The sequence below is a fragment of the Psilocybe cubensis genome, chromosome 3 (genome assembly GCF_017499595.1).
Source record: "Psilocybe cubensis strain MGC-MH-2018 chromosome 3, whole genome shotgun sequence".
Lineage (NCBI taxonomy): Eukaryota > Fungi > Basidiomycota > Agaricomycetes > Agaricales > Agrocybaceae > Psilocybe > Psilocybe cubensis.
In genome coordinates this window covers 3886830-3911543 of record NC_063001.1, presented here as the reverse complement: position 1 = coordinate 3911543, position 24714 = coordinate 3886830, and the positions used below count along the sequence as shown (strand labels likewise).

At 46.3% G+C, this 24714-nt stretch overlaps 8 protein-coding genes across 8 annotated transcripts; 2 read left to right on the top strand and 6 right to left on the bottom strand.

The window, feature by feature from the left end:
• Positions 1–377: 377 nt before the first annotated feature.
• On the bottom strand, positions 378–3037 carry JR316_0004068 (uncharacterized protein; the record flags this gene model as incomplete). Its single annotated transcript, XM_047889837.1, has 5 exons — positions 378–1991; positions 2042–2078; positions 2133–2260; positions 2308–2772; positions 2822–3037. 5 exons carry the CDS (start codon positions 3035–3037, stop codon positions 378–380), a joined length of 2460 nt encoding a protein of 819 aa, XP_047752211.1.
• Positions 3038–4130: 1093 nt separating this feature from the next.
• On the top strand, positions 4131–6184 carry JR316_0004067 (Protein flp; the record flags this gene model as incomplete). The annotated part of the gene is made up of 5 exons (XM_047889836.1): positions 4131–4667; positions 4723–5073; positions 5127–5261; positions 5312–5553; positions 5611–6184. 5 exons carry the CDS (start codon positions 4131–4133, stop codon positions 6182–6184), a joined length of 1839 nt encoding a protein of 612 aa, XP_047752210.1.
• Positions 6185–6279: 95 nt separating this feature from the next.
• JR316_0004066 (Tyrosinase P) lies at positions 6280–7738 on the bottom strand (the record flags this gene model as incomplete). The annotated part of the gene is made up of 6 exons (XM_047889835.1): positions 6280–6506; positions 6574–6968; positions 7028–7066; positions 7127–7209; positions 7271–7427; positions 7494–7738. The coding sequence occupies 6 exons, from the start codon at positions 7736–7738 to the stop codon at positions 6280–6282; spliced, it is 1146 nt and encodes a 381-aa protein (XP_047752209.1).
• A 1477-nt stretch (positions 7739–9215) lies between these two features.
• JR316_0004065 (Heat shock factor protein) lies at positions 9216–11387 on the bottom strand (the record flags this gene model as incomplete). The annotated part of the gene is made up of 3 exons (XM_047889834.1): positions 9216–10468; positions 10515–11273; positions 11324–11387. 3 exons carry the CDS (start codon positions 11385–11387, stop codon positions 9216–9218), a joined length of 2076 nt encoding a protein of 691 aa, XP_047752208.1.
• A 778-nt stretch (positions 11388–12165) lies between these two features.
• On the top strand, positions 12166–14286 carry JR316_0004064 (Heterokaryon incompatibility protein 6, OR allele; the record flags this gene model as incomplete). The annotated part of the gene is made up of 1 exon (XM_047889833.1): positions 12166–14286. One exon carries the CDS (start codon positions 12166–12168, stop codon positions 14284–14286), a length of 2121 nt encoding a protein of 706 aa, XP_047752207.1.
• A 295-nt stretch (positions 14287–14581) lies between these two features.
• JR316_0004063 (Cytochrome P450 monooxygenase 58) lies at positions 14582–15950 on the bottom strand (the record flags this gene model as incomplete). Its single annotated transcript, XM_047889832.1, has 10 exons — positions 14582–14797; positions 14858–14879; positions 14934–15050; positions 15108–15246; positions 15297–15324; positions 15393–15611; positions 15678–15701; positions 15766–15793; positions 15853–15858; positions 15928–15950. 10 exons carry the CDS (start codon positions 15948–15950, stop codon positions 14582–14584), a joined length of 822 nt encoding a protein of 273 aa, XP_047752206.1.
• A 1655-nt stretch (positions 15951–17605) lies between these two features.
• Positions 17606–20623, bottom strand: JR316_0004062 (Dolichyl-phosphate-mannose--protein mannosyltransferase 2; the record flags this gene model as incomplete). Its single annotated transcript, XM_047889831.1, has 11 exons — positions 17606–17629; positions 17702–17908; positions 17969–18075; positions 18149–18466; positions 18524–19099; positions 19152–19335; positions 19390–19483; positions 19540–19605; positions 19661–19769; positions 19824–20226; positions 20285–20623. 11 exons carry the CDS (start codon positions 20621–20623, stop codon positions 17606–17608), a joined length of 2427 nt encoding a protein of 808 aa, XP_047752205.1.
• A 463-nt stretch (positions 20624–21086) lies between these two features.
• On the bottom strand, positions 21087–22346 carry JR316_0004061 (rRNA 2'-O-methyltransferase fibrillarin 2; the record flags this gene model as incomplete). The annotated part of the gene is made up of 6 exons (XM_047889830.1): positions 21087–21118; positions 21174–21470; positions 21525–21609; positions 21664–22079; positions 22156–22284; positions 22337–22346. 6 exons carry the CDS (start codon positions 22344–22346, stop codon positions 21087–21089), a joined length of 969 nt encoding a protein of 322 aa, XP_047752204.1.
• Positions 22347–24714: the final 2368 nt, after the last annotated feature.

Genomic DNA, 24714 nt, shown 5'->3' with positions numbered 1-24714 from the left:
TGTTTTTCTCGGTATAACTTATGTTTACTGCGCAACGCGTGGTGTAATTGGATGATCGCTTCCCGAGATATGCCACTAGCTTATTTTAAAATCCAAGTAACAATCCTACTACTATGATACTACAATCCATTTACTTTATTCTCGAAATACCCCTTCAATTCGGCTCATTCCCATACCGGCGCCAAATATTCATATTCATTCACTCATGCACGCGAAGTAATTATCGGAAAGCTAGTAATGTATCATGTGGTGACATACAGCCCTCAAGCATTCAAAAGATATCGGGTTTTCAGACCGCTCATAGAAAATGTTGGTAGATTGCGATATAGATCTGGGTAACTTACATACGACACACGAGATAACCAAATAGAAGAAAATTACCGGTCTCCTGTATACCGCCTTACGACCTCGACAAGCGGCTCTGTATATTCCTTGTGATCAAAAATTACAGCGTGGTCAAGGTCTGGGTTGAATAGCACTTCTAACATGCCTGAATGATCTCCCTGACAAGCTGAACATGGAACAGATGGGACAACACATGGCTTCCCGGCAGGTAAGGCTGAAGATGATAATGTCTCAACAGCACTACTGGAAGTGTTGAGAGCATGGAAAGCTTGCTCCTCTTCAACTTCCTGCTGATCCACTCCTAGGTCTGAATCAATACCAGCAGGTGTTCTCGGCGCGGTATTTATGTAACCATTTGAGTCTAAATCTGACCCTTTTGCAGACCACCACCTCGTGCATCTCCTCTCTCTAGTGAGGTGTATCCTGATAGCTTCAGCAGGTACAATCTGGTCCATCCCGCCAAGAAATACGGCCACATTACGGCCGCGAAATGTCTCTTTCCCCCTTCCTACTTCCAAGTCAGAATGGTTTGGCACGGAAAGAGTCGGGGTGCGGCGGTGTGTGTCTATACCAGCATGAGCATAGCTCGTATCAGAGCAGGTGTACTTAATGTTCCCAGAGCCGCACACAAACTTGCCCACCTCTTCCCTCCACATGCCGCCTTCGGCCCAGAAAAAGGTGCGACAGAGTGTCCTGGCCACATCCGCGTCGCGACTCGCAAAGTACCACAACTGCCATGCCGCCGCAGACGAGTAATACCTCGAGAAAAAGGTGTGCTTGAGACGCTTAGAGACATTTCTGGCGCTATTGACGGCCGGCATCATCATGTTAGAGACGTTGGGAGGTGGGATAGCTTGCACACTGTTCTGTACCAAGAATTCACCTTCATTTATTCCAGTGACGCCAATGTTTTCGACTTCGATGTTTTCATTAGCGCACCCTAGCATGATTGGGCAGACGGTCCCAGGATGCCTGTAAAGGAAGTTGTGTGCGACTGTAGGGTCGGAAAGAAGGATGGGAATAGGATCCACAAGAACCACATGGGCAATCTTGTGTGCTAGTCTCAAGGGGGATTGTTCAACTTCTAGTGCTGGGGATAGGGAAGGGGCAATAACGTCATCGCGATCGAACAAGTCCGCATCTACACACATCCTCATCATCCATCCAGCGACAAATGTGCCATAGGAATGAGCTACAAGCACCACTCTGCTCCAGTCCGTGTCAGAGATTGGAGCACGGTGATTGTTGGTGTCAAGAGCTGTATCAATGGAAAGGCTTTGCTGGGACTGTGAGGGAGTAATCGTGGCATATGATGGCAACGAAGCTCCTGTGGAGGATGTGGATACGAAAGAGGTGGTGGGGGAAGAACTGCGCAAGAACGAAATTGGTTCAATGCTTTCGCCAGTTGTTTCATCGGTGTAGTGCGCATGTTGCACATCGTGAGGAGACCCGATATCACTTGCTTTGAGATGATCAAGAATAAGGTCCAAAGACTGTAGCATCTCTGAACGGGGAGGCACAGACAATGGTGTCATATGCATACTTATAGGTAACAACTCGGGAAGTAGAACACCCACATCTCCCTCCATCAAATTGTCTCCCGGGAATACTTTCTTGATGAATGGGATATATGGATACAAGCCAATCTGAAAAGATATTATGACTACATAACTGACACAAAGAGGGACAAACGCACCCCGATTCCATGAAAAAATATAACAGGCATTTTAGATCTCGAACGATGCGGCCTATGCCAATAAGGAATGACCACTCCCGGAGGCGCATACCTTGACACAAAGTATAGGATAGGTCGGGGAGGAAAGCACAGGCGGTGCTCTCTCGTGCGTGGAGAGTAGTGTTTAAACCCAAGAAAGAGGAGATATATGGTCGCGTATGTGTCAACGAGACATACAATCTAGGTGCATCGGTCAGCGAAAAGGCAAAAAAACTGAGTGTACGCACAAAATACCACAGCAACGGTCTGTGAAGCATCTGCACGGGGTCTAGCGTAATACGCATGCTCCGCACTGTGTCCTTAGATCTTTCAGACTCGCTTCTCCCCGTTTCTTCATCCACCCTTGGCGTTCGATCCTCGTGCCCTTCATTTTCATCGAAATGATCGTCATCTAAACGCGTTCCCATCGCCTGTTCAATCCTCTCAATATAACCATTCAATTCCTGTTTCACGCCCTCCTCTTCCAAATCAACCGTTCCTGTTCCGCGTGATGTCGAAAAAAGTGCCCATAGAAGCCAGTCAATAGCATCCTTGCGCGTCGGTATCGATTCAGCAGGAAGAAACCATCCTGTTGGATACGGTCGACCGTGTGTATATCCTAAAGTACGATGTACTTGATCTGCTTCGAGACACTTCTCAAATATCCGCTGTCTTTGCGCTTGTGTAAGATATGGAGGCCTGTGTATGGGAGGCTACGCGTCATGAGCTCGGTGATGTTCCAAACAATACTGAACTACTTACCTCTTGGAGCTTCCTCCGTCTAGGAAGATATACAAGTAAGTAGAACACAGCTTCAGCTGAGGTATACAGTGTCAAGGGAGCGTTATATATCCATGATAGTCCAAACGTATTCAAGAAACCGCAAGGCAAGTAAACGATGCTGAGCGGCGCAATGAGACGAAGAGCGATAATAGATCCTCGGATGGTGATGTAGTCAAATAGACTGTTGTTTATCATTAAATCCTGTGCTCAAATAGGGAGCACCAGATAGTCGTTAATCAGTTGGTTTAAGGTGCAGGAAGTGTTGTAAGCAGTGTCGCAACAACCTTGTAAACAGACGCTTCTGACTCAGCAAACTTTGAGCTCCGCTCGTGTTTCTCCGAGAATCCCAAAAATAACTACACCTAACCTCCCTTGATCACAAATCTGCATGGGTGTCCGCCCAGGAGATCTAGGGGAACAGGGTTGATGCAGTGCTGTACGGCGCTATCGGGATGGTAAAAAGGATTTCACAGACAGAGAGATAGATGAAGCGAATATAGCGATTGGATGTGGCGTTATTATGAGGCAGAAGTTCAGAAGAGTTGGCAAAGCCTAACCGCCGGAAATAAATGATGTTAAGCATTGCGTATATGGCGGAGACAATCCCAATTATAATTGGAGGGATGAAAACGATGAGGAGAGCAGGCCAGGCGACATAAGTGCTTGGACTGCAACTGTAATCTTCATAGATATTAAAGCGATGGCCTTGTACGATATAACCTGAATCAAGATCAGCATACCGCAATTTAGTATAAACAACTATACCAACGTAAAACCATCTCCAGAACTGATAGGCGGATACCGATGAAGAGGTCGACAATAACATGTCGTCGCTTGTCACGCTCAGTAACGGACAGAGTATGTTCTTGACTCGTTCTCTGACAGAAAAGAGCATCCGATCAAAACTGGCAGCAGCTCCGAGAGACTCGAGTCTTCTGCCACCCACGTCAATTTGATTCCCTTTATACCTAACGAATACGAGTTGAATCCAAAAAAAATGAATGGGGTAGTACGTCATAGTTCCCTCAACTGCCATCCTGGCTTTCGAACCCCAAGTCATTGTCTCGTGAGTCGGATGACAAGGTGAGGTCAGGTAAAATGCGCGCCATAACAAGTTAAAACGCAATACTAACGCTGGACTTTGTTTACATCGCTGCATTGAACAATCCCAGCGTTTATACCTGTGGGAAAATGATTATTCAGAACGGTTGAAAAGGTTTGCTCACGACATGGTGTTCTTTTGGTTACCACACCCACAACTCCATAGTACTTCTGGTTTACTTCTATTATGAGGTTACAGACGTGGACATTTACCCTCATACTTGGGATCAAGCATTCTTCTGCTTTACAGGTCCCATTCTTCACCCAGCCTGAGTCTAATGGGCCTCCTAAGCTCATTTCTAGCGATACGGATCAATATGTTGAAAGTCTTATCAGCAAATGGAACTCCAGTGGGCTATCAGTCGCTGTTGTACAAAGGGACGAAACATCAACTACTGGCTGGAATTTTGACTTCGGAGGGTACGGGATGGCAAAGGCCGACGGATCACCCGTCACACCTGATTCTCTCTTTGCAATCGCGTCAAATAGCAAACTTTTTCTCGCCTTCTCTGTTGGTTTGCTCATTTCCAATAAGACTCTAACGGAGGAGAGAGGCCAAGAACTCAAATGGTCGACTAAAATACGCGATTTGATTCCAGAGTGGGGGTTGATGGACGACGATATGGATCGAGGAGTCAGCCTGCAGGATATGCTATCTCACAGGACAGGTATGCCTAGACATGACCTTTCTGGCGTTCAAAGGAACGGTGGTGTAGCTGAGATGGTGAGTTACTGGTATACATCTGTAATTACAACGTTGACATATAGCGAATACTTAGATATCTACGTTGCGCTACCTTAGGCCGTCTGCTGAGTTTCGGGAAACGTTTCAGTACAATAACTTGATGTACGAGACTTTATCGTACCTTCCACAGGTTCTTCTCAACCAGACATATGAATCCTATATCTCTCAACATCTTTTCAACCCCCTGAATATGACATCCTCCACTTATTCGGTCGAAGAAGCCGAAGCATGGGGCACGCTTGCCGACGGTTTCCAATGGGACATGCAGGACACCATCCGAGGAATTAACGGGACGCGCATTGCTACTGTCCCATACTTCCAAAGGCCTGGCGAAGAGAAAACATGGGCAGGAGCGGGAGGAGTACTCACGTCTGCCCGGGATTTGGTAATCTCACATTGATCTTAACGATACTTTTTTACTCACCCGAGGTTCCGTAGGCTATTTGGGTCGCCATGCTACTCAATGGAGGACGCCATCCCTTTACCAATGAAACGGTTATTCCGCAGGAGGTTGTAGAACATGTTGCACATGGGCGTTCAGTCTCTCATGGAAAGCCTCAGTACCCAGAACTGGTAAGCTTTACAAAAGTTGGACCCCAGAGATTCCCTTAATCGATACCCAGAGTCCCAAAGTTTACGGCGCTGGACAGTGGAGATATTCATATAGAGGCCACGATATCATCGAACACGGAGGTAGCAATCCTGGGTACAAAACGCAAGTTGCACGATTTCCGGATAACAACTTCGCAATAATCACACTCTCAAATGACGAGAGAGGAGGAAACGCCATTAGCGAATCTGTCAAGTTCCGCATAGCTAATGAGCTGCTCGGGCTTCCTCATCTAGAGAAGGATTGGAATGATAGGTGAGTCGATTGAGCTTTTCTTCATAGTGAATTCTTCACTTATCATGTCTACTTCAGACTTGAAGATAAGTACAACGAAGCTGTCAACAAGTCGCAGCAAGTGACTCCTCGCCCCTCTCCTCCAGTCTTACCCAACCTCCCATTTACCTCTCTGGCAGAAAAGACGTTCCATCATCCGACATATGGATCCCTCAAACCTTGTCTCGCGCCTCAAACCGTATCTTCGATTGCAGGACAGACAGAACCACATCGGCCTCATTCCCACTGTGGTGACTTCCTTCAATCAACCGCCGTCCAACGCATTTTGGGCGCGTCTGATTTGTCCATCCCTACATATGTTATACCTTGGAAAAGATCATTCAGCACACACCTCCGCTTGGCCCACTTCACTGGAAACATTTTCAATCTTACCAATCTCTGGTCAAATGCTGATGTCCGTGAACGGGAAGGGTATAAGTCTGGAGCGGACCTGCTGACAGGGTTTGAAGAAGCCTTCGAAGTTGAGTGGGTAACAGGGGATGACGAAGGTCTTGCATTCCGAGGTGGTTTCTGGGGTAGGGAAGGACCGGACTCCCGATCCCCTGAAGGATCTGGGAAAGCAAGCGCCGAGGTATGGTTTGAGGCACAATAGACGTCAAGAGCTTTTTTGTATAAGGTATGATTTATTCTAATCCATCACAAAATCGTTGAAAGTCAAAGTGTCACTTTTAGTATCTAGAGAGCAGTTCAGTAGGTATAGCAGTATGGTTCCAAACGAGGGTCCATGGTGCTACGAATTTTGACACTGCTGCTAATGATATCAAATGGCAATTGATAATCCAGCGTCACCTGGCCGTATGGCGGGGCAATGTTGACACGTCCTCCCATCTGGTATAAACGGTTTGGCAGGTCTTGAGTTTGCCACTTCCACCATAAACGATCCAAACCAGCATGGTGCAAGAAGAAGACGGGATCTATCAGATGTGTTTATGGTCAAAGAGAGCTCGCACTACTATGTCCACCAGGAATATTACAACGCACCATTGGAGCTGGTGTAGAAGCTTGCCATATCTCCACCTACAAATGCATGACCCCCATCGTGAGTCCTCAGGTCTGGTTTAAATGGTATTCCGTCCAAGGCATTCCAAAAGTCGTCGTACGTAGTTTGGCTTTCGATATTGTCAATGAACGGCTGGCTGAGCACAGGTCGAGCGAACTCTCCGAAGTTCCTGTTGAGACAGTGATCTGTGAGACGCCGGTTGGGTCCTACGTGAAATATGGCTCCCACGAGTGGGCCCGTCCCAACGCAACCTTTCATTGCATCAGGAACAAGTGGAATCAGTGCTCCGTCATCATCTGGTGGCTGGGTGTAAGTCCCCGGAACTCCGTCTCCCCCAAAGCCAGTGACCGGGTCAAAAAGTGGTGATTCAGCTATCCTAAGTTCGCGAAGAAGATAAGCACAATAGCTAATAAAATCTGGACGTTCATTACTCACGGTGCGGTTCCATTAGTATCCCTCAGCCAGTCCCAGTATCTATTAATCAAGGTTCAAACTTCAAAGTAATTTGACTTGGTCGAAAAATGAATGACATACGGGAATGGCCCTCGATAGCTGCAATCACGAAGCGCCTTTTCGTACAAGTGGCCAAAATGGCGATGCCAGGGAAGGAACTGGCCCTGTAAGTATGCCCAACAAATTAGAGTTCACGATAGACGGTTCAAACGTAAATGAACGTACAACCCCGTGAATACCCTCTGCGACGTTGCTGTGGGTATACGTAAATTCGTCGTAGCGGTGGAATTTCCTAGGCAGCGAGCGATCAAGCGCCCGCTTGGTCAACAGACATTTGACAGCCTTTATATATTCTCTCTTGTGTGTTGCACTCAAATCCCGCCTGTGCCATGGGAAGAAACAGAGCACGTTAGAACTCTGTCAAAAAATATCTGAAGTAAAATGGTACCATTCTTTCCGCACAGATAGCTTCCTGCACGGCCGTTGGTGATTGAAACCTCCTACTTGTCTTCTCAAAGACTGAGTTCCATCCCCCCAATAGCCTTCGTCTGCGTTGAAAGCAATATACTCTTGCTCGTCCGCAAAATTTGAGATATCGACAGATGCTTCGGTTCTATTTATCTGCACATTCAACGCAGCAATACAACTGACCAAGCAGAGAGTAGTGAAGCAGGATAAGACGCGGGGAATCATCATCGCAGACTAAAGCTCATCCAACTTCTGCACCTATTTTATAGCATACGCTCTGACTTGAGCCACACAAATCATGCTATCAATCATGGCGCTTGATCCTAGAAAATAGGATCATTACCACACTTCTTCATACTGTCCAGTCCCTTCCATTAGTATAAAGTTCAAGAAACATAGGGCGAGACTTACCAAACTGCTAACTTTGCTGATCCTTATCAACAGAACACCTTGGGATATTGCAGCCAAGCTGCGTGATATGTTCACTGAACTCTACTGAACTACAGATTGATGAATTTTAGCGAAATATATGATCTAAAATCTGCTGGAATAAACAAAAGGCAAAAGTGTGCCGCCGATAGATCACTCACCATGAGTATGTACTGCCAGAAAACAGAGTTCGTTAATTCCCTCGCCCCCCAAGCCCTTGATACAAGCCTTCTTCAATTGTTGGAGGCAGTTAACGCGGTGTGATATGAACCTAACTAGGATCGGATCCGAGGGTGCCAATACAAATTTGAATATCTCTTTCATCGATATAGACACTCTGACTTATCAGGATCTAACCAAGAGTCTCAAAATTACCGAAAACGAATCATATGACAATAGAATTATCTGAGACCGTGCACTGCACAGAATCGCTCAGCTGAAGCCATTTGAGTGTTTGTATGAATGTTACCGATAGTCGGGTGTAGACGATTTCTCAACATAACTTGGCTTGAACCTTAAAATAGGTCACTCCAATGTCAATAACTGAGTAAGGTAAGGAGTGCCGACGTGTTGATCATTCCTACCCAAGGACTTATTACTTTCGCGTTGTCAATATATCGTTCCCCATGCTGATGTGTTAATTCGATCAATCCTGACCACCATGAAGACCATTTTGACACACCGAATAGGAATGTTCAGGCAGGTTCAGGCGCTTAAGTTTTAACAGGGCATACTAATCAAGATACAATTGGTAGCAGATGTTTATGAACATAGGTCACTTGTTATCTTGATTCGTGTTTAGGCGAAGTAATAAATACGTACATGATAATTGCCGACAGTAGTTATACAACTGATTCTGTGGTTTGAGTATACTATTACAAGAGATTTGATACAAAAGGAACATCGATAGAGTGATTAATCTAAAATGAGAAGAATAGCAATTGGTAGGTTGGCGGGGATGGAGTGTTAAACCGTGGACAGTGAACCAGAACGTAAATGCAAATTGTTACAGCAAATCGAGGCGAGGGAGCAGGATTGAATTGCATGCTGGGTCCTTAGTTGTACATTGAGATGAAAAAAAGAGCGGGTAGGGAAAAGGAACGGAGAGAAAAAGCAGATCATTGACATCACTCCCGAAAGTATGCGACGAAATGTGTCGTGACGGGATGAGAAAAGAATGGCATAAAAGCTAAAGGTGAAATGGATATCGGAGTGTGCAGAGTGTCGTGTATCGTCAAACAAGAAAGTGAAAAACGCATCTTGATCGAGAACATCATTTATCCTTCCTGCGTTTTGACTTTGCAGGACCCCCAGTGACAGCCGCTACTTTACTCGTCGTTGTCGTCGTCGCAGCGGCCGCTGCTTGCTGACCGTCCATCGCATCGTCCAAGGCATCAAAATCAATCTCCGACTTCCGTTTCCTTCCCACTGCAGCCGTGTTCGCATTCAGGTTCAGGTTGAACTGTTTCGAACTCGTGTTAGTCGAAGGATGCAAGCCAGTACTACTGACGTTGACATCGTTAGCAGGGATATCCAAGTTTATCCCGGGAGAAACCTGCCTCAAAGGCTGTATAGGCGACGCGGTCATATCCGATGACGGTGTCTGCACCTCATCCAGAAACGCGGTGGATGCCATGTCGTTATAATCAACACCACCAGTCATCGGATTGTCAGGAGTCATGTCCATGCCATTCGTGCCAGATCCTGACGACAAGTGGTTGAAGAATGAATCGAAGTCGAAGTCAGACGGTGCTGTGGATCCATTTGCACCCGTCCCTTGCATGTTATCGTCCATATCTTGCCCAGGTGTGACCATTTCTGGATTCTCGAGTAAAGAGGGGTCAAGGCCGAATGTCTGAATCAGAGAGTTAATGCTCGTATTCAAATCATTAACATCTTTGTCAATGTCTTCTGCAACCTGCCACTGACGTTCCATCCTTTCTTCATGTATCTGGTGAGGATTTGACACGCTGTTATTCGTATTTTGACTAGTTGTTGATGGTCCAGGGGCGAATTGGTCGAATGGTATTAACCCATCAACTGATCCTGTAGGTTGTGATACATTGGCGAACGTCGGTTGGTTGTTGGTAGTCGAAGAAGGGTTTATCGAAAAATCAAACAATGAAGGTTGCAGGTATGGAGTAACGAGACCAGCCATGTTGTTGCTCTGATTGATTGTCGATGTCGATGTATTGGAAGAGGAAGGTGTGGGATCTGAAAGCGGCGGTTGTGAAGCGAGGGACGCCAATAACTGCTGGAGCTGAGCTGGAGTGAATTGATTCAGAACTCCATGTAATCGGGGGTCGAATTCAAAGGAGGGGTTGTTGTGCCGAACAGGTGTCACGGAGCGGGATATTTGGTTTTCGTGCTCTGGTTGTTGACTGGGCAAGGTCGTCTCTGATGCCGAAGAGGAAGAAGAGTCCACGGAAGGTGCTGCTGATGCGTCTGTGACTGTGATTCTATCTGACATCGCAACGGATGGCGCCGGAGATGCGATAGAAATGGGTGTTTCAATGGTTGGATAACCTATTGGTGGTGAGAGCAGAGAAAATTGGATTAAAAAGACACGTACTGGAGTCAAACTCATCCATGCTCGTCAGCTCTTCCACCATACTTTTCTTAGGTCCGTCTCTCTTTGCATCCTCTATCATCAATCTCATCCGCCGTCTCGCCATGCCAAGATTCTGCCCATCCCCTTCTCCCCGAGTGCCTGGGCTAGGCGACGCAGTGGCCACACCACCTCCAGATCCACCAGATGCCCCATGATTCCCAAACACACCAGCTAGGAATTTGAGGATCCTATTTATGACATCTTGTTGTTTCTGATGTCTTTCGCGCGCAGCAATGGCATCTTGCCATAGCATTTGATTCGACCGCTTCAGCTCGTTCAGTTCTGCAGATATCGTCGTCTGATGACGTTTTATCGCCGCAATACCATTCACGATAGAATTGACGTCGAGAACCTGTCCGGAAGACAGCGTGGCGTTTGCTTGTGGTGGGTTTGTCGAAGCAGTGCCAGCTGCGCTCTGAACGGGGGCACCAAGTAGTCCTGCATTGGCAGAAGCATCGCGAAGATCTATCGCTCCATCTTCTCCTTGTTGGGGTTGCTTTTTCCGCTGAATGAGGCACAGAAGGTCGGGCTGTCCGCGATGGAAGTTTGCATGCGCGAAGTTCCAAAACTCGGTCTCGGTGTCGCTTTTCAGCACTCCCTGCTGGAGATGTGGGATCTTATGGAAACCATACATATTCAGTTGGCGCACAAAGGAGCTAAAGTTGCGATGCTTGAACCATCTGCCCAAAACTTCGTGTGCAAAGCGCTCATGATCCAGCACTAAACGGTCGATTAAGAGTTGATCCAACAGAACATATACGGAAACGCACCAAAGAATGAGTCTCCAGCATCCGACCAGCGTATTAGCTCTGCATTGTTGGGGTCGTTGACCATTCTACACAACAGACATGTCAGTTACATTCTTGATGAAAAATAGTCTGACTTAACTCGTAAAGTTTCTGCAAAAAGGCCGGTACAACCTGCCTGGCTGCTTTTGAAATATGCGTTGAGGGGGCTGGCATCCTTTGTGTCCTGGTAAGAGCAACTTGGTGATCAGAGGCCATTGTATGGCCGTCGTTGTCCTAGAGAGCCGCGGCGGCAAATGTTGTTCATCAGGCGCTCTGAGTTTAAAACCTGCTGACACATCGGGCAAGATACGGCCACATCTTCAAGCTCAGATTAAATTTCACTTAGACTACAACACTCTTTTATGCCACTTTTATGCGAGATTCAGGCTCCTACTGAGAGCTACTGTGCCACCGTGGCTTATCAAGGTGAGCGATGTGTACACTAGGCAATCATCTCGACAATTTATCAGTAAAACACTGCCAAGGGTTTTCTCAAAATAGTATACCATGAAAGCGGCAATTGTGAAGCACCCTCAGCCCTGGCTAATTCAACAGAATTTGACTGCTGGACTTTTTCAGAACTCAAAAGCTCCAAGCCTAAAGGAAATTCCTTTAAACAGGACCATTCACATCACGGAGGAGCACAGTAAAGGGATATCACAACAATTGAATATTTCTCATCTCCTGTGTGACTCATCCAGCTTGCCGTGATTCCTGACATCGTGGAAACCTGCTGGCAACGAAAGACTAAAGAATCAAGATGGCAGGAGCTAGTACCTCCCTGTTTTGCTTCAGAACAACTTCAGAATCCATGTTTGTGTCAAATGGCCTCACTTCTGAGCGTTTCAACGTCACTTGCTCTCGCCATTCTTTCATTTAACAGATACGATGGAGTCGTCAAGCCCTGTGATCATTATCTGGTACCGAAGCAACCTCGCTTCAAGCAGAGGGAATTGCAATTAAACGACACACATATCCCGTTGTATCTTCCACTGGACCCCAGCAGGAACAGTATACGCCTTCTTGTTTTGCATCCTGGTCAAGGCTCTGGTGACATTCATTGTTCCTTGGCCGTCGCTTCTCTGGAGCGAGAACCAAGCTACACAGCATTGTCGTATACATGGGGTACCCCATTTCGTCGCAGTGCCTCTATGTGGTCATATCGCGGCGTGGTGCAGTATGTTCGCGAATGGACCGAGAATCATCGCATACACGTTCCTACTATCATCATTGACAAGCATCGCATTCCAGTTACACCCAATCTTAGATCAGCACTACAACATCTACGACATCCCAACTTACCACTGGTCATATGGGTGGATGCAGTCTGTATCAACCAAGAAGATAATGAAGAAAAGGAGCACCAGGTCAACCTGATGCGTAAGATATACTCCCAAGCGAAGACAACTATCGTTTGGCTGGGTCCGGCCGCAGATGAAAGCGAGAAAGCTTTCCAATTCATCGCTTCAACGGACAATCTCAAGGTCGATGATCCCGATCTCAGAATTGAGGATATTCAACCCCCTTGGGGCCCTCTGCAAGCTCTTTTTGCGCGTTCATGGTGGAGTCGTGTCTGGGTCATTCAGGAGGTCCTCCTTTCCAAAAATATTATCGCAAAATGTGGACAACACGAGATACCCTTTGAAACATTTTCTCGGTTAGCATTTAAGGAACATTTGCTGAGGCGGAGGATGAGAAATGACCCTACATTCGAGGATAAATATAAGACTTCATCTAGGTGGACTTTTATCCCTCCCACTATTCCTTTCTATAGGCTCCTCGCAAACTGGCCCTTCACAAGGAAGGAATTACAAGCCGAGAAAGGGATGGGCATCTGGGAAGCGATCATAGCAACGCTCTCTTTCAGTTCGACTATGCCACGAGACAAAGTATACGGCATCTTAGGCCTTTGCACGTCGTCAGATAGAGAAGCGATCAAGGTCGACTATACGCAGCGTAAAACAGATGGGCAGGTATACAAAGAGGCAGTAGAGTATGTGATAAAATCTCAAAACAACCTACAACCGCTCCAATTTGTCCAAGCACGCAGTCGGAAGTCGATGGATATACCCTCCTGGGTACCAGATCTTTCTTCTTATGGCTTTAGCCAGCTCTCCGGTGGATTTACTGCGTCATTCTTTCATGCTAGTGACAAGCCAGCAACTTGGGAAAGACTCATTCATCCCATTTTAAGCCGCATGCCTTCACCCATTTCTGTGGTATCTAAACAGCTTGTTTCTTTGTTTCTTCGGGCAGAAGAGTTACCTAACGTTGGGATGTGCGCAACTGTATCTGACAACTCAGACATCCTCACGGTACGCGGCCTACTGTTTGATACCGTCTCGTTGGCCGACCCTGCACCTCAAAGCAATATTTACCAACAATCAGACAGTATTTATCTTGATCACCTATCGCGCTCAACCAAAGAAGACGAACTTAGCTTACTTGAGGCAACCATTCGATGGCAACGGTATGTAGCCGCCCACAAGGAAAACCCTTATGGAACGCCAGCTGCTCGCTACAGAGCATTTTGGAAGACATTAATCGGTAACCGATTCAGAGGAGAGCATGGCCTTGTCCTTCCTCCCAAAGAGGCCAACATCTCTTACGAAGTACTGACCAAAAGGCGCCCTGTACCTGCCGGTTTGAGTTACCACTCCCCTTTGTTTTTGGAGATGGGTCTTTTTCAAGCTAGAATGGCGATAGTTTCTTCAGAGCGCTCGTTCATCATTACGGAACGAGGTTTTCTGGGAATGGCTCCAGACAACAGCAAGCCAGGTGATGTCGTTTGCATATTTCAAGGAGGGGAAGTCCCATTCGTCTTACGACCCAGAGAGAACAATCAATGGGAATTAATTGGAGAATGCTATTTACATGGGATTATGGAGGGGACAGCGGTAAAGAGAGCTCATCCAAAGGATGTACGACTATTTCATATAGGCTGAATAGATAATAATATATGTTATTTTCGCAAACCGACAAGGTAAGTACGACAGAAGTAGGAACTTCAAACGAACGTTACAGGATCTTACAGCTTACATCCATGCAGAAGCATTTTCTTCAGCCAATTTAGCTGCTTGTATAATAATACTTTCTCTCTCTCCCCTCTTTCTTGGAACCAATGAGTATGAGAAAGGACGGGGATGGACAACAAGTCCCCCAACAAAGTCGTCAGTAGATGGAATTACAGGAACTCCATGTTCGTCTTTTATGGGAAGAATCTCGAATGCCCACAATATGCTAATCGATTGCGATGAATTCGTTAGCAACCTCGACGTGCCCGTATATCCAAACATACCTGACAATCACAGCGTACAGCGAATTCTGAGCAACATGCATTCCGGGACATATACGACGCCCAAAACCAAAGAAAAAGGTCGTGTGAGGTGAGTTGGATGATGAGCTTTCAGCTTCGAGATATCGTTCTGGTCGAAACTCATCGGGGGATGGAAAGGCCTGAAAACCAAAGCGTCAAGCAAATTATGCCATGGTTCATGTTTTTGAATTAATAGGTACCTCAGTATCTTTACTCATAGAGCTAGAAAAATCAGAACGAACAAATTCACTACAACTAACACCAGATGACGCTCACTGAATATTTGCATAAACTGTGCTTCCACTTGGGATAAAAAGCTCATCATCTCCTGCTTGGTATATATCGTCTTGTATGACGCTATGCGGAACGCCTATAGGGGCAATAGGCCGCCATCTACATCGAATCAAATTTTGTCACAAAGGTTAAATTACGAAGAGACGCAGAAAGTACCTCAATGTCTCCAATATCACTGCCTTGATATAAGGAAGCGAGTTTATGTAGTCGAAGTCTGGGATCCGGCTTGAACCAACGACATCGTCTATTTCTTGTTGTGCGTTATGCATTACACCAGGGAAATGAAGCATTGCCACTGTAACCCAAAATGTAAATGCCGTCAGGAAGAAGTAAAGGAAATCTTACAAAAGAAGACATTGAGAGCAGACAGCGTCTATATTACCCAAGGAGAGAGACATTAATTTGCATAGATTGGATGTGACATCATAATATCTTACTTACCGTGCCAACACCAGCTGCAAATGGCGCGGAAAGAGCAAATGCTGTTTCAACGTCATTGAGTCCGAAGTCAGACTGTTTCTCCAATGCGCGTCTGGCGGTTGAGGGCGCCGCAACACCTAAGTCTATGCGTTTCCGAACTTCGCTCACAAGAGACATGTACAATTCCGTATCCTCTTTTCGGCGTTCCTCTGCTTCATGTCGGAACCATTGCATAAAGCGCTAAGATAACATCGAACAAAGATGAGATATCTGTCTAGAAAATAATGGAGAGCAGTGAGTACCCACAGGAAGGTAAAGTAAAATGGGCCACTGAGTTTTATGAAGCATACGGGGTTCAGATAACTGCTGAGCGTCATACATAAGGTTCGCTTACAGATTCTACGATGTATCTCCCTGGGGTACTGTAAATCAAGCGGATCCCTTAGGTCATCATAAATGCCAGAGAAGGGTGATGCCATACCTCAATCTGTTGGAAATACGGCATGTGGGCGTCAAATGTATTGAAAGGGAAAAAACCTGGAATTTGAATACTTACCGAATGAAACCTTTGAACGACATGGTATATCAGAAATTGACTCTAACTATGATAGAAGCGATCTAGTACCCACATTCATCAGTTTTGAAATTAGCAATTACTGCTGGGTCGTCTAAGGAATCAACACGACGACCGTAGGCAACGCAAAACACAATTGACACCGCGAATCTGTTGGGTAGAGGATGAGTCCCAGATGAATTGGCATACAGAACATCATCACGACCCGGACTTTCCAACTCACCGACGGAAATAAGATGCATAATTTCGGGGGTCTTTGTCCGTCAGGAGTTGCTTGAGAAGTATCTTGGACTCAAGCGACTGGAGCGCTCTGTATCCCTGCGAAGCTTCAATACCCATTCCTGCATGCATTAGCTATTTTGAGGGAGGTTTCATGGGCCTGTTTATTCCTGATAGAAAGTATGAACTTACTGATCGCCAATTTCTCCAGCGTTGTCCATAAGGCATGCTGAGACCTCTCATTCCTCCAGACAGTATCTCTGATCTACAAATTCAGGGTGCAGGTTAGATTCTTGTGTCCTAATATATGAACATGCGACTCACGCAAGAATACTTCGTGGTCTACTCGAATATATGCTCCCTTTCTTCTCCAACAAATCAGTTGCAGCCTTCAACGTGCCCAAAACTAAAAAGACCATTCGTAATCTTTTTCCATGGCGGCTAGGTCACCATTAACATACCGACAACAAGCGTTCGTCCCTGGTAAAAGGAAATAATGTTCCCTTCATGAAGAACCAAAGTCAGCGACGCCCTGACAGATTAACCTCGGAGTACTTGCCGTATTGTTTTTGCATCATGTAGAAAACCTTCGAAGGATGCGTACCGGAAGGCGCTTTATTTAAACCAAAGAACCTAGGGGGAGGGCCTGGTGGTATGTTTCGACGTGTGGAATACCAACGAAGAGTGGTCATGGACAGCAAAAATGCAGCACCGACGAGCAATGTCACGTCGATAAGACGCCATCCTCCAATTGTAGGTAAGATTTGAGTTGTTGTGAAAGTCATTATTGGATGAAGGTAAGGCAAGGAAGAAAGGACGCACTACACCTTAAATATCCGATCGTAGTTGCCTCGGGTCCCATGCTATGGTGAAGGTGTCATAAGACAGATCACTTCCAAAGCCAGATGGGTCTGGAAAGCAGCGTTGCCGGGCCGCCTTGAGGTTATTTGGGAACCATCCCAGTTTATACAGCGGCTTAGCGCTTAATAACCGCATGAACTTGCAGGACTACTGATAGCAACGTGTACATTTTGGTTGCTTCAGGTCTAAATCGGGTATACATAAGTTCGAAACATAAAAGCGTAGTGAGCTTTGCTGAAGATAGGCTACCGGTGTTTGACACGCGAATACATCTTCCCCGACTGGAACTGCAGTCTCTTAGTGAAGATGAGCGGCACGCCAAGATTGCGTAGGGCGTCGGTACAAGTTTTCATTCTGGAAGGGCTTAGGCAGAAGAATTGCAATACGAGCCAAATACGAGCGAGCGAGAAGAATAATTAAATTAAAGAGTGGTGTTAGGGTCCATCATAGTAAAGATCACAACGGGCGCACAAAAATAATACATCCATTATCCATTACTTCATCAGCGTCATCCCCTTCTTCAACGGTCGTACTCATACTCGGTCAGTTCAGGCCATCTCAACTCCATATTCTAATATAATCAGTTTTCGTAGATATTCCATGACTAAACAAAATAAGCCATAAATCAGAACCATGCTGGCAAAGCAACGAATGAATGGCTTGCTAGATGACGCACCTTTCTCCACTGGAGACCTTTGTGTTCGTTTATAGGTCCAAGGATACCAAATGCAACGCCTTTGAACCACCAGAAGGTGAAAACCAGGGTAAATGAAAGAACTCCAAAGATGATGGATTTCGTTTTTGTGGTCAAGTTTCGCGAGGAGAAAATGAAGTGGTCAAGGACATGAGAGAACATAAGCACTGCGAAGTAGAGGGTAGGTAACTATTAGACAAGAAAATGAGCAACGATAGTTAGAGGAAAGATAGAAGGAGAGCGATTTACGTAGTGGTGGAGATATGTTACACGGCCCATGATGAGGAATGGTACAAAGTGGAAGAACCAGCCAAAGAACGCGATTTTGCCGACATACAGGAAATGATCCCATTCACCTAGATTCCAACTTTAATCAGCAAATGCCTGCCCATACAAAAAACCAAACAAAGAGAAAGAATAAACACGCACGAGCATCCATATCCTTGTACTTTCTTTGCCAGCGGAGCAAATATATTAAAAGCGCAACCAGTGCAACACCCAAGCTAATTGTGCTGCCCCACCAAATGACAGGCGTGCCCATAAGGTAGTACTTCAGTTGGTTATCGCCCCAACCGCACATACGCAACCCAAGGTGGATGAACGGCCAGTCGAATGGTTTGGATGCAAGGATATCCTCCTTGTCTGGGTCGGGGATAAGAGCGTTATTCGATGTCATCATGGCGACGTTGAGATGCCAGAAATCGCGCAAGAAAGGTGATTTGTAGAACTTGGTGTTGCCGCTAGGAACTGCGAAAATTCCGGTAAGTAAGAGCGTTACTGATCAACGATCAAAAGCAGACATACGTCTTTCGTTCCAGTGACTTTCAACGTTCCAGTAGGTATGAATATCCTTGGGATTATTTTCCTTATCACAACTAACCTCAACCTGCTTGAACCCCCACTGGGGCAAAATTGCATTTGCGGCCCTCAAATAGCACCCTAGCGTCTTATGCTTAAACCTCAACCTCGTCGTCAATGAGTGAATTCGATCAACGTGGTTGCCCTGTTTGATGTCGTCCACCACCTCAACCTGCCAATAATCTGAACTGTCACCAATAGTTTCGTTGCCGTAGCAGGATACTTCATTGTTGAGCTTTGAGACTGGCGCGACGATGTTGTGCGAGTGCAGATTGCGCGTAGTAGGGACGTGTCGCAGGATGATGACGTCACCGTGCTTAAGGTACCTGATCTCGCCCTGTGGATTGTACGCCGGCTCATCCCATCGCGGCAGGACCAGCCATTCATTGTTGCTGTCTTTGTAGTGGTAGCAGGTCACTTGTTGCTGGTTGGACCCGACAGGGTAGGTCTGCACATGCGAATGGAGAAGGCCTCCTCCCCAGCCCATGTTTTTAAGTGTGATTTTAGAACCGAAAGCGATTTCTATGAGCGGTGTTAATTTTGTACACGAAGAGGAAGCGTAAATCAGACACACCCAGAGGATTTTGTGCAAAGTCATTTCCTTCAAGGTTGGCCTGGAACAAAGAGCTCATTTGAGCATCACCAGGTCCAGAATGATTCAGAACCATGAAATGAATCTTGAAAGAGGCCATGAAGACGAGAATAGGAACGATAATTAGACAGAAGATACGAGCACCCCAATGCTTAGCCTGATCCCGCTGAAAGACGAAACAACATCAGAATGGAGCATCACCTCGTAAATAAATGCTTACCCAAGACATTTTTGTGTCACCGAATTTTTCCCAAAGGTCTTCGACAGTGTAGACGCCCACCAACGCCGTGACGAACAGACCGATCATTTTGACACTAAGAACCAGATTTCAGGTCATAGCAATCTAACGTCACAACAAAGAGGAACACACCTTGTTACAGCACCAATGGAAGCACCAGTTAGGAACAACCATAGCCACCAATCAATAGAAAATGATCTAGTCGAGAAATCACAGTCCGTCCGAAATTCATCAAGGATAAGATGAGACTTACTGGTACTGTTGGTTGTGGAATTTTGTTAAACAGAAGACAGTAAGGACCGTGAAAAATAGGAGCATGGAATCCAGGAGAATGAAACGAGAGATACATAACCAACCAACGTCTGTTTTGTTTCTATCAATACATCATCAACATTGAGGAAGTGATGGAAACATACCTAGCAAGACCATCATCGCCGTGAGATGGCACGCCCACTGGCTCATTCCAAGCTCCACAGCTGTGTACCAAGCGAGGGGGACCATGCCAACACCAAATGTCGCCAGCATCACCCGCATTGCGACGTAGGGCACGTTCTCGGGATACGCCTCGCCGGACTTGAATTCGAACGAGCCGTCGTAACCTGCCAGCAGGCCCGCAAGACCAACGAGCATTTTCCCAAGCGGCGGGTGCACGTCAAAGTAAAACTCGCGCTTGAGGTAGTGCGAGCCGAACTTGCCAAAGTGCGCCTCGTCCCAAACGACGATGTTCGATGCGCCAATTTTGTGGAAGCGTGTCCAGCAAGAGAGAAGGGTGTAGATGATTGGAGGAAGGTGCTCAAGGTTTTGCATGAAGAACTCGCGCTAGTTGACGTGTGAAGTCATTATGACCGCTCATGCAAAAGACAACTTGGAAACTTACTAGGGATGTCGGAGGGGGTAGAGGAGGTTGAGGCAGCCGCCCGCTGCCTATGCGCGCCGAACTGGCGCGGGGTTTGTTGTAAATGTCCTTGCTCTCATCCTCGTAGTAATCTACGTAGCGCTCCTTCTCATTATACTCGTACTCGCCACCAGACGGCGCTCCAGGGCCTTTTACAACCCGCCTCCGCGCCTTTTCTTCAGACATGTAATGCAGTGGGAGATCTTCTTCTCGGTCAATGGACGTCCAGTTGTTGGAGTTTGGATAGGGTACTTGTTCAAAGTCAAATGCAGGATCGGGATCGTTGGTCCCGAAGTCTACCGCGACTGCGCCTGGTTTCATTCAGCTTGGGGATTGCAACCTGTATTGGCTTAGTCGCTGGCGCGTGCCTGGTCGACGTGTGAAACGACGACGGAGATGGTTGTAGGAGGCAGAGATACAAAGAAGTTTGTGCTCGGTGAAATTGTGGTAAATGTAAAGAGAAACTATTCCGAGCTGCTTCATCGCTGTCACTACTGCGTGCGAACACATGATCTCCACAAGACTGCCACGTCAATTTTGCGCTCTCAGTTGACCGATAATTCTCATCACATATCAACTCTAATGCACAGCCGGCATCAACGTATTTGAGCGCGTAAGAAATTAAAAGATACATATATAAAGAAAAGAAAAAAAAGACAAAAAAACATGAAGAGCTCGACAAAGTATGTACATGGAATAATTTTTGCCCCAACCTCACAAGGCGCCTCGAAGCTTCAGCCTAAGCTTCCTACCCAATTCAGATCAGCAAGAGAAAAGCAGACGCTTATACAGGTTTTGTGTGGCGGTAATATAAAGCTGGAAATATAAGCCTTTAGTGTGTAGTTCCTGTAACTAAACAATCAGCGCGTACCAGTGACCATTGCGTGATCTCTTTCGTAAGGCTCCAGAGTAACCTGCTCGAGAGGCTTGAAGTTGTGTTCTTTTAGGTACTGCACTTCTGAGGCGAAGACTGTTTCCGCGGGCACAGTTGAGTCGATACAGCTGGCCTTGATGGAAATGATAACATGGCCACCGTCCTTGAGGAAACTTTCGGCGTTGTGAGTAACGATACGGGCTTGGTCGGGCTGAGCAACATCAGCGAAAATAACATCGACAATGGGCAGGAGCATTCGGTATTTGTTTGGTAGACGGGCATCCTCAACGATAGCTTCAAAATCAATGAATAAACGTAATGCGATTGTGCTGAAAAAATGAAACATACGGATAACATTTGTCCTCTTCTTCGCCATGTTGATCAAATCACGGCCAGAACGTGGTGAGAACTCGACGGCGTAAACATTTCCCTCCTGAATTCCAAGGTTAATGAAACAATGTCAAAACGTAAATTGATTAGAACATACAGGGCCAACGATATCAGCAACATGGCTGACACTTGTTCCACTGGCAGCACCAAGGTAAAGAACCTTGGCACCAGGTTGAATGAAAATGTGGTCAAGACCGCCCAAAACACCAGCAGCCAACTTAGAGCGGAAGGGATTCCAGACACGATATTCTGTTTTCGTGCCCTCGACGCCTCCATCGATTGTTATCCGCTTCTCACCATACACAGAGTCTCCGGGGACAAGATTTTTGGTGACCAACATGTGGTCTTTTCCTTTCGCGATGAAGACACCAGGATGTCTGTGGGGTTCCAGAACAGTGTTGGCACCACCCTTGGCACCACCCTTGGCACCTCCTCTAGCGCCTCCACGACCTCCACGCCCTCCACGAGGCGCACCACGCCCGCCTGGCGCACCGCGACCACCACCGCGACCACCTATAATTTCCCACAGAGAGAAGACAAAGAGGTCAATGATGATCTAAAATGATGAACACTTAGAAATATGGCGCACCTCCACGTCCACCACGATCACCGCCTCGTCCACCGAAAGAACCTCCTCGTCCTCCACCCCGACCCCCGCCTCGTCCACCACGATCCCCTCCTCCGCGTCCGCCAAAGCCTCCACGTCCTCCTGAAGCACCTAAAATTTGATTAGGAGGATCAGTATAATTTATGAAACAATTGATACTCACCAAATGCCATTTTATCTATTGGTGATGCGTTTTTCGTTAGTTGGTTGTGAGAGGCGACGAACTGGAACAATTTTTTTGGTTGCTTGATTTAGGCCATAAGACAAACACGAACAAGCACAACATTGCAATCTTATCTTATCTTTCATGTAAGCACCACAGCCACTCCAGTGTCGAATCCAACGATTGAACCAAGTTGGAACTTTCATTGTAGAATTTCTTTCATCTTCCTTGCTCCTTCCTCCAAAGTCGGATTTTGATAGAGCACGGAAAGCTCCCTAGAATTGAGGGTTAAAACTCGATGGAAATCTTCCTAGGCTCTTCGACCGTTCAAAGTCAACCATTGGTTGACAATGAAAGTAACTGAAAGGGAGGCTGGGTTTGCCCGGCATTCGAAGGCCTTCGACCTGTTTAACGACCTTTTTAATGTGGCCAAACTCAGTCTGAAATTATCAGATTTAACAGTGCGAAAACAGCGATTACTGTCTCCCCAGGCATTGGAAGTTGATGAGGGGAAAGGCGATAGAGGAAGTTCCCAGGTCCCATCTCCTTCGCACGTACGCGCATGTTCTCGGTGCGTGAACTAGTAATTTACTTACAGAAAAATACATCTGATCCATGATTCTGGGCATAAGGAAAGCTTAAAGCTCACGGGTATTCCTATAATTCTCCTTCTGTTTAGCACGAAAGAGAATTTGGTATATGAGACAAAAACGCTTCATTCTCAGTGGAATATGCGTTTCATACTTCTCTCCGTACATTCCCACTTCTTCGTGCCTTTTACTACTAACTCTATAGGGTCATTACGCTTAATTTCTGGATCAGGATCACGACATTCAGCTCAGAAGTACGTAGCCTATTCTTCTATTCGAATGCTACTCACGATTAATTGTGTTATATGCGCTTGAACCTTGGATCTGTTATCCGTCCTTTTGCTTTTGCTTCAAGACTGTCGTGTGTTTGACACCCATGAGATTCAATGAATCAGCACATTTTCCCTTCAACATGTGTACTTCAGCCTGGCCATGGATTCCCCTTCTTGGGAATATCATAGTATATGTCTCAGTCTAAGGCCATAGGAGTCTCTTCTTTAATGTCTGACGAGAAGAGACTGGCAATCAAAGTCAAAGAACCTAAATTTCGATAGAATAATCCGGTGAATTCCACTTGGTACGTTCTTGGTACGTTCTGAGTCATTCCAGTTCAGCCTGGCGTTCTCACCTGTAGGCATATTACGTGTAACCACTCTAAGAGGCTCGTGTCACCTCGCGCACCAGGGAGCTTGATTTCGAAACGTTTGCGACGAATTAGAGGATGTTCAGTGTATATTCGTTCTGAAGCGCACAACTAAACGTCGTGCTCGCACAACAGTCGGTCTTTTGCTTGGGGATGACAGAATGCTGCACCCTTCCGATGCCGCCATTCCTGAAAACACGCAAAAACCTGCTGGTTAAAAATCAATGTCACTTGGGAAGAAGGGCCTGCCTCCGCTTCATTCTTGCAGGGTCAACACGCATATACCTTCTGGTCGAAACCACCTTCAATCACACTTTCCATGCCCGAATCTTGTACACGTACACGTCTTACAATTCAAGCCTCCTTGACTTGCCCAAGTGTTTATAGCATCTACTCATCTACACAACAGTGTAGTCCGTGTGCTCTAGCTTCCAGTGGAACATCAATTGTCTACAATCTGGCCAACTTCATCCTGTTTACTCATCTAAATACGCCATTCCGTCCTTGCTCTGGCCGTCCGATCCACGCCGGATGGAATTTACACTGTCAATGGACCTCCTGCTCCGAATAGAAGTGTTGCACCGCATATGTGCTTCTGCCGATGCTCTTCCGTCGGACGGCGGCTGTGCCGTGGTCATCGAGCTCCGGGGAGAGTTCTTTTTTCTGAACAGTGTTCTGTTTCTGTGCCTGCTTCGTCATCCAACAAGGGTTCGTTGGTAATCATTCAAGTAGTGAAACGTACTCATATTCCATGAGACGCAGCTCTCTGACCTTGTACACGTCGATTTTTATACAGATTAACTCCGCTCTGCTCATTCGAAGGTATAGACATGAACTGGTGCATTTTTTTACAAATTTTATCATTTCCATCCCTTGAAGAGACTCTCGATAGGATCTTATCAGATAACTTTTCGGCAACCATGTTAACTTCTAAGTATGCTTCCGTGTTTCTTCTTGCCTTCCACAGTAATAAAGTTCTAAATGAGATTATAGGTGGCGACTTTTCAGCTATGAACTGCCGTAAGACGATGATGAATGTACACTGGAGCATCCACAGAAATCTACTCTTCGAAGTGCTCGTACATTCGGATTCTCCGAATGCCGCTTGAATGCCGCCACATATCTGATAAGATCCGCTTATGTAT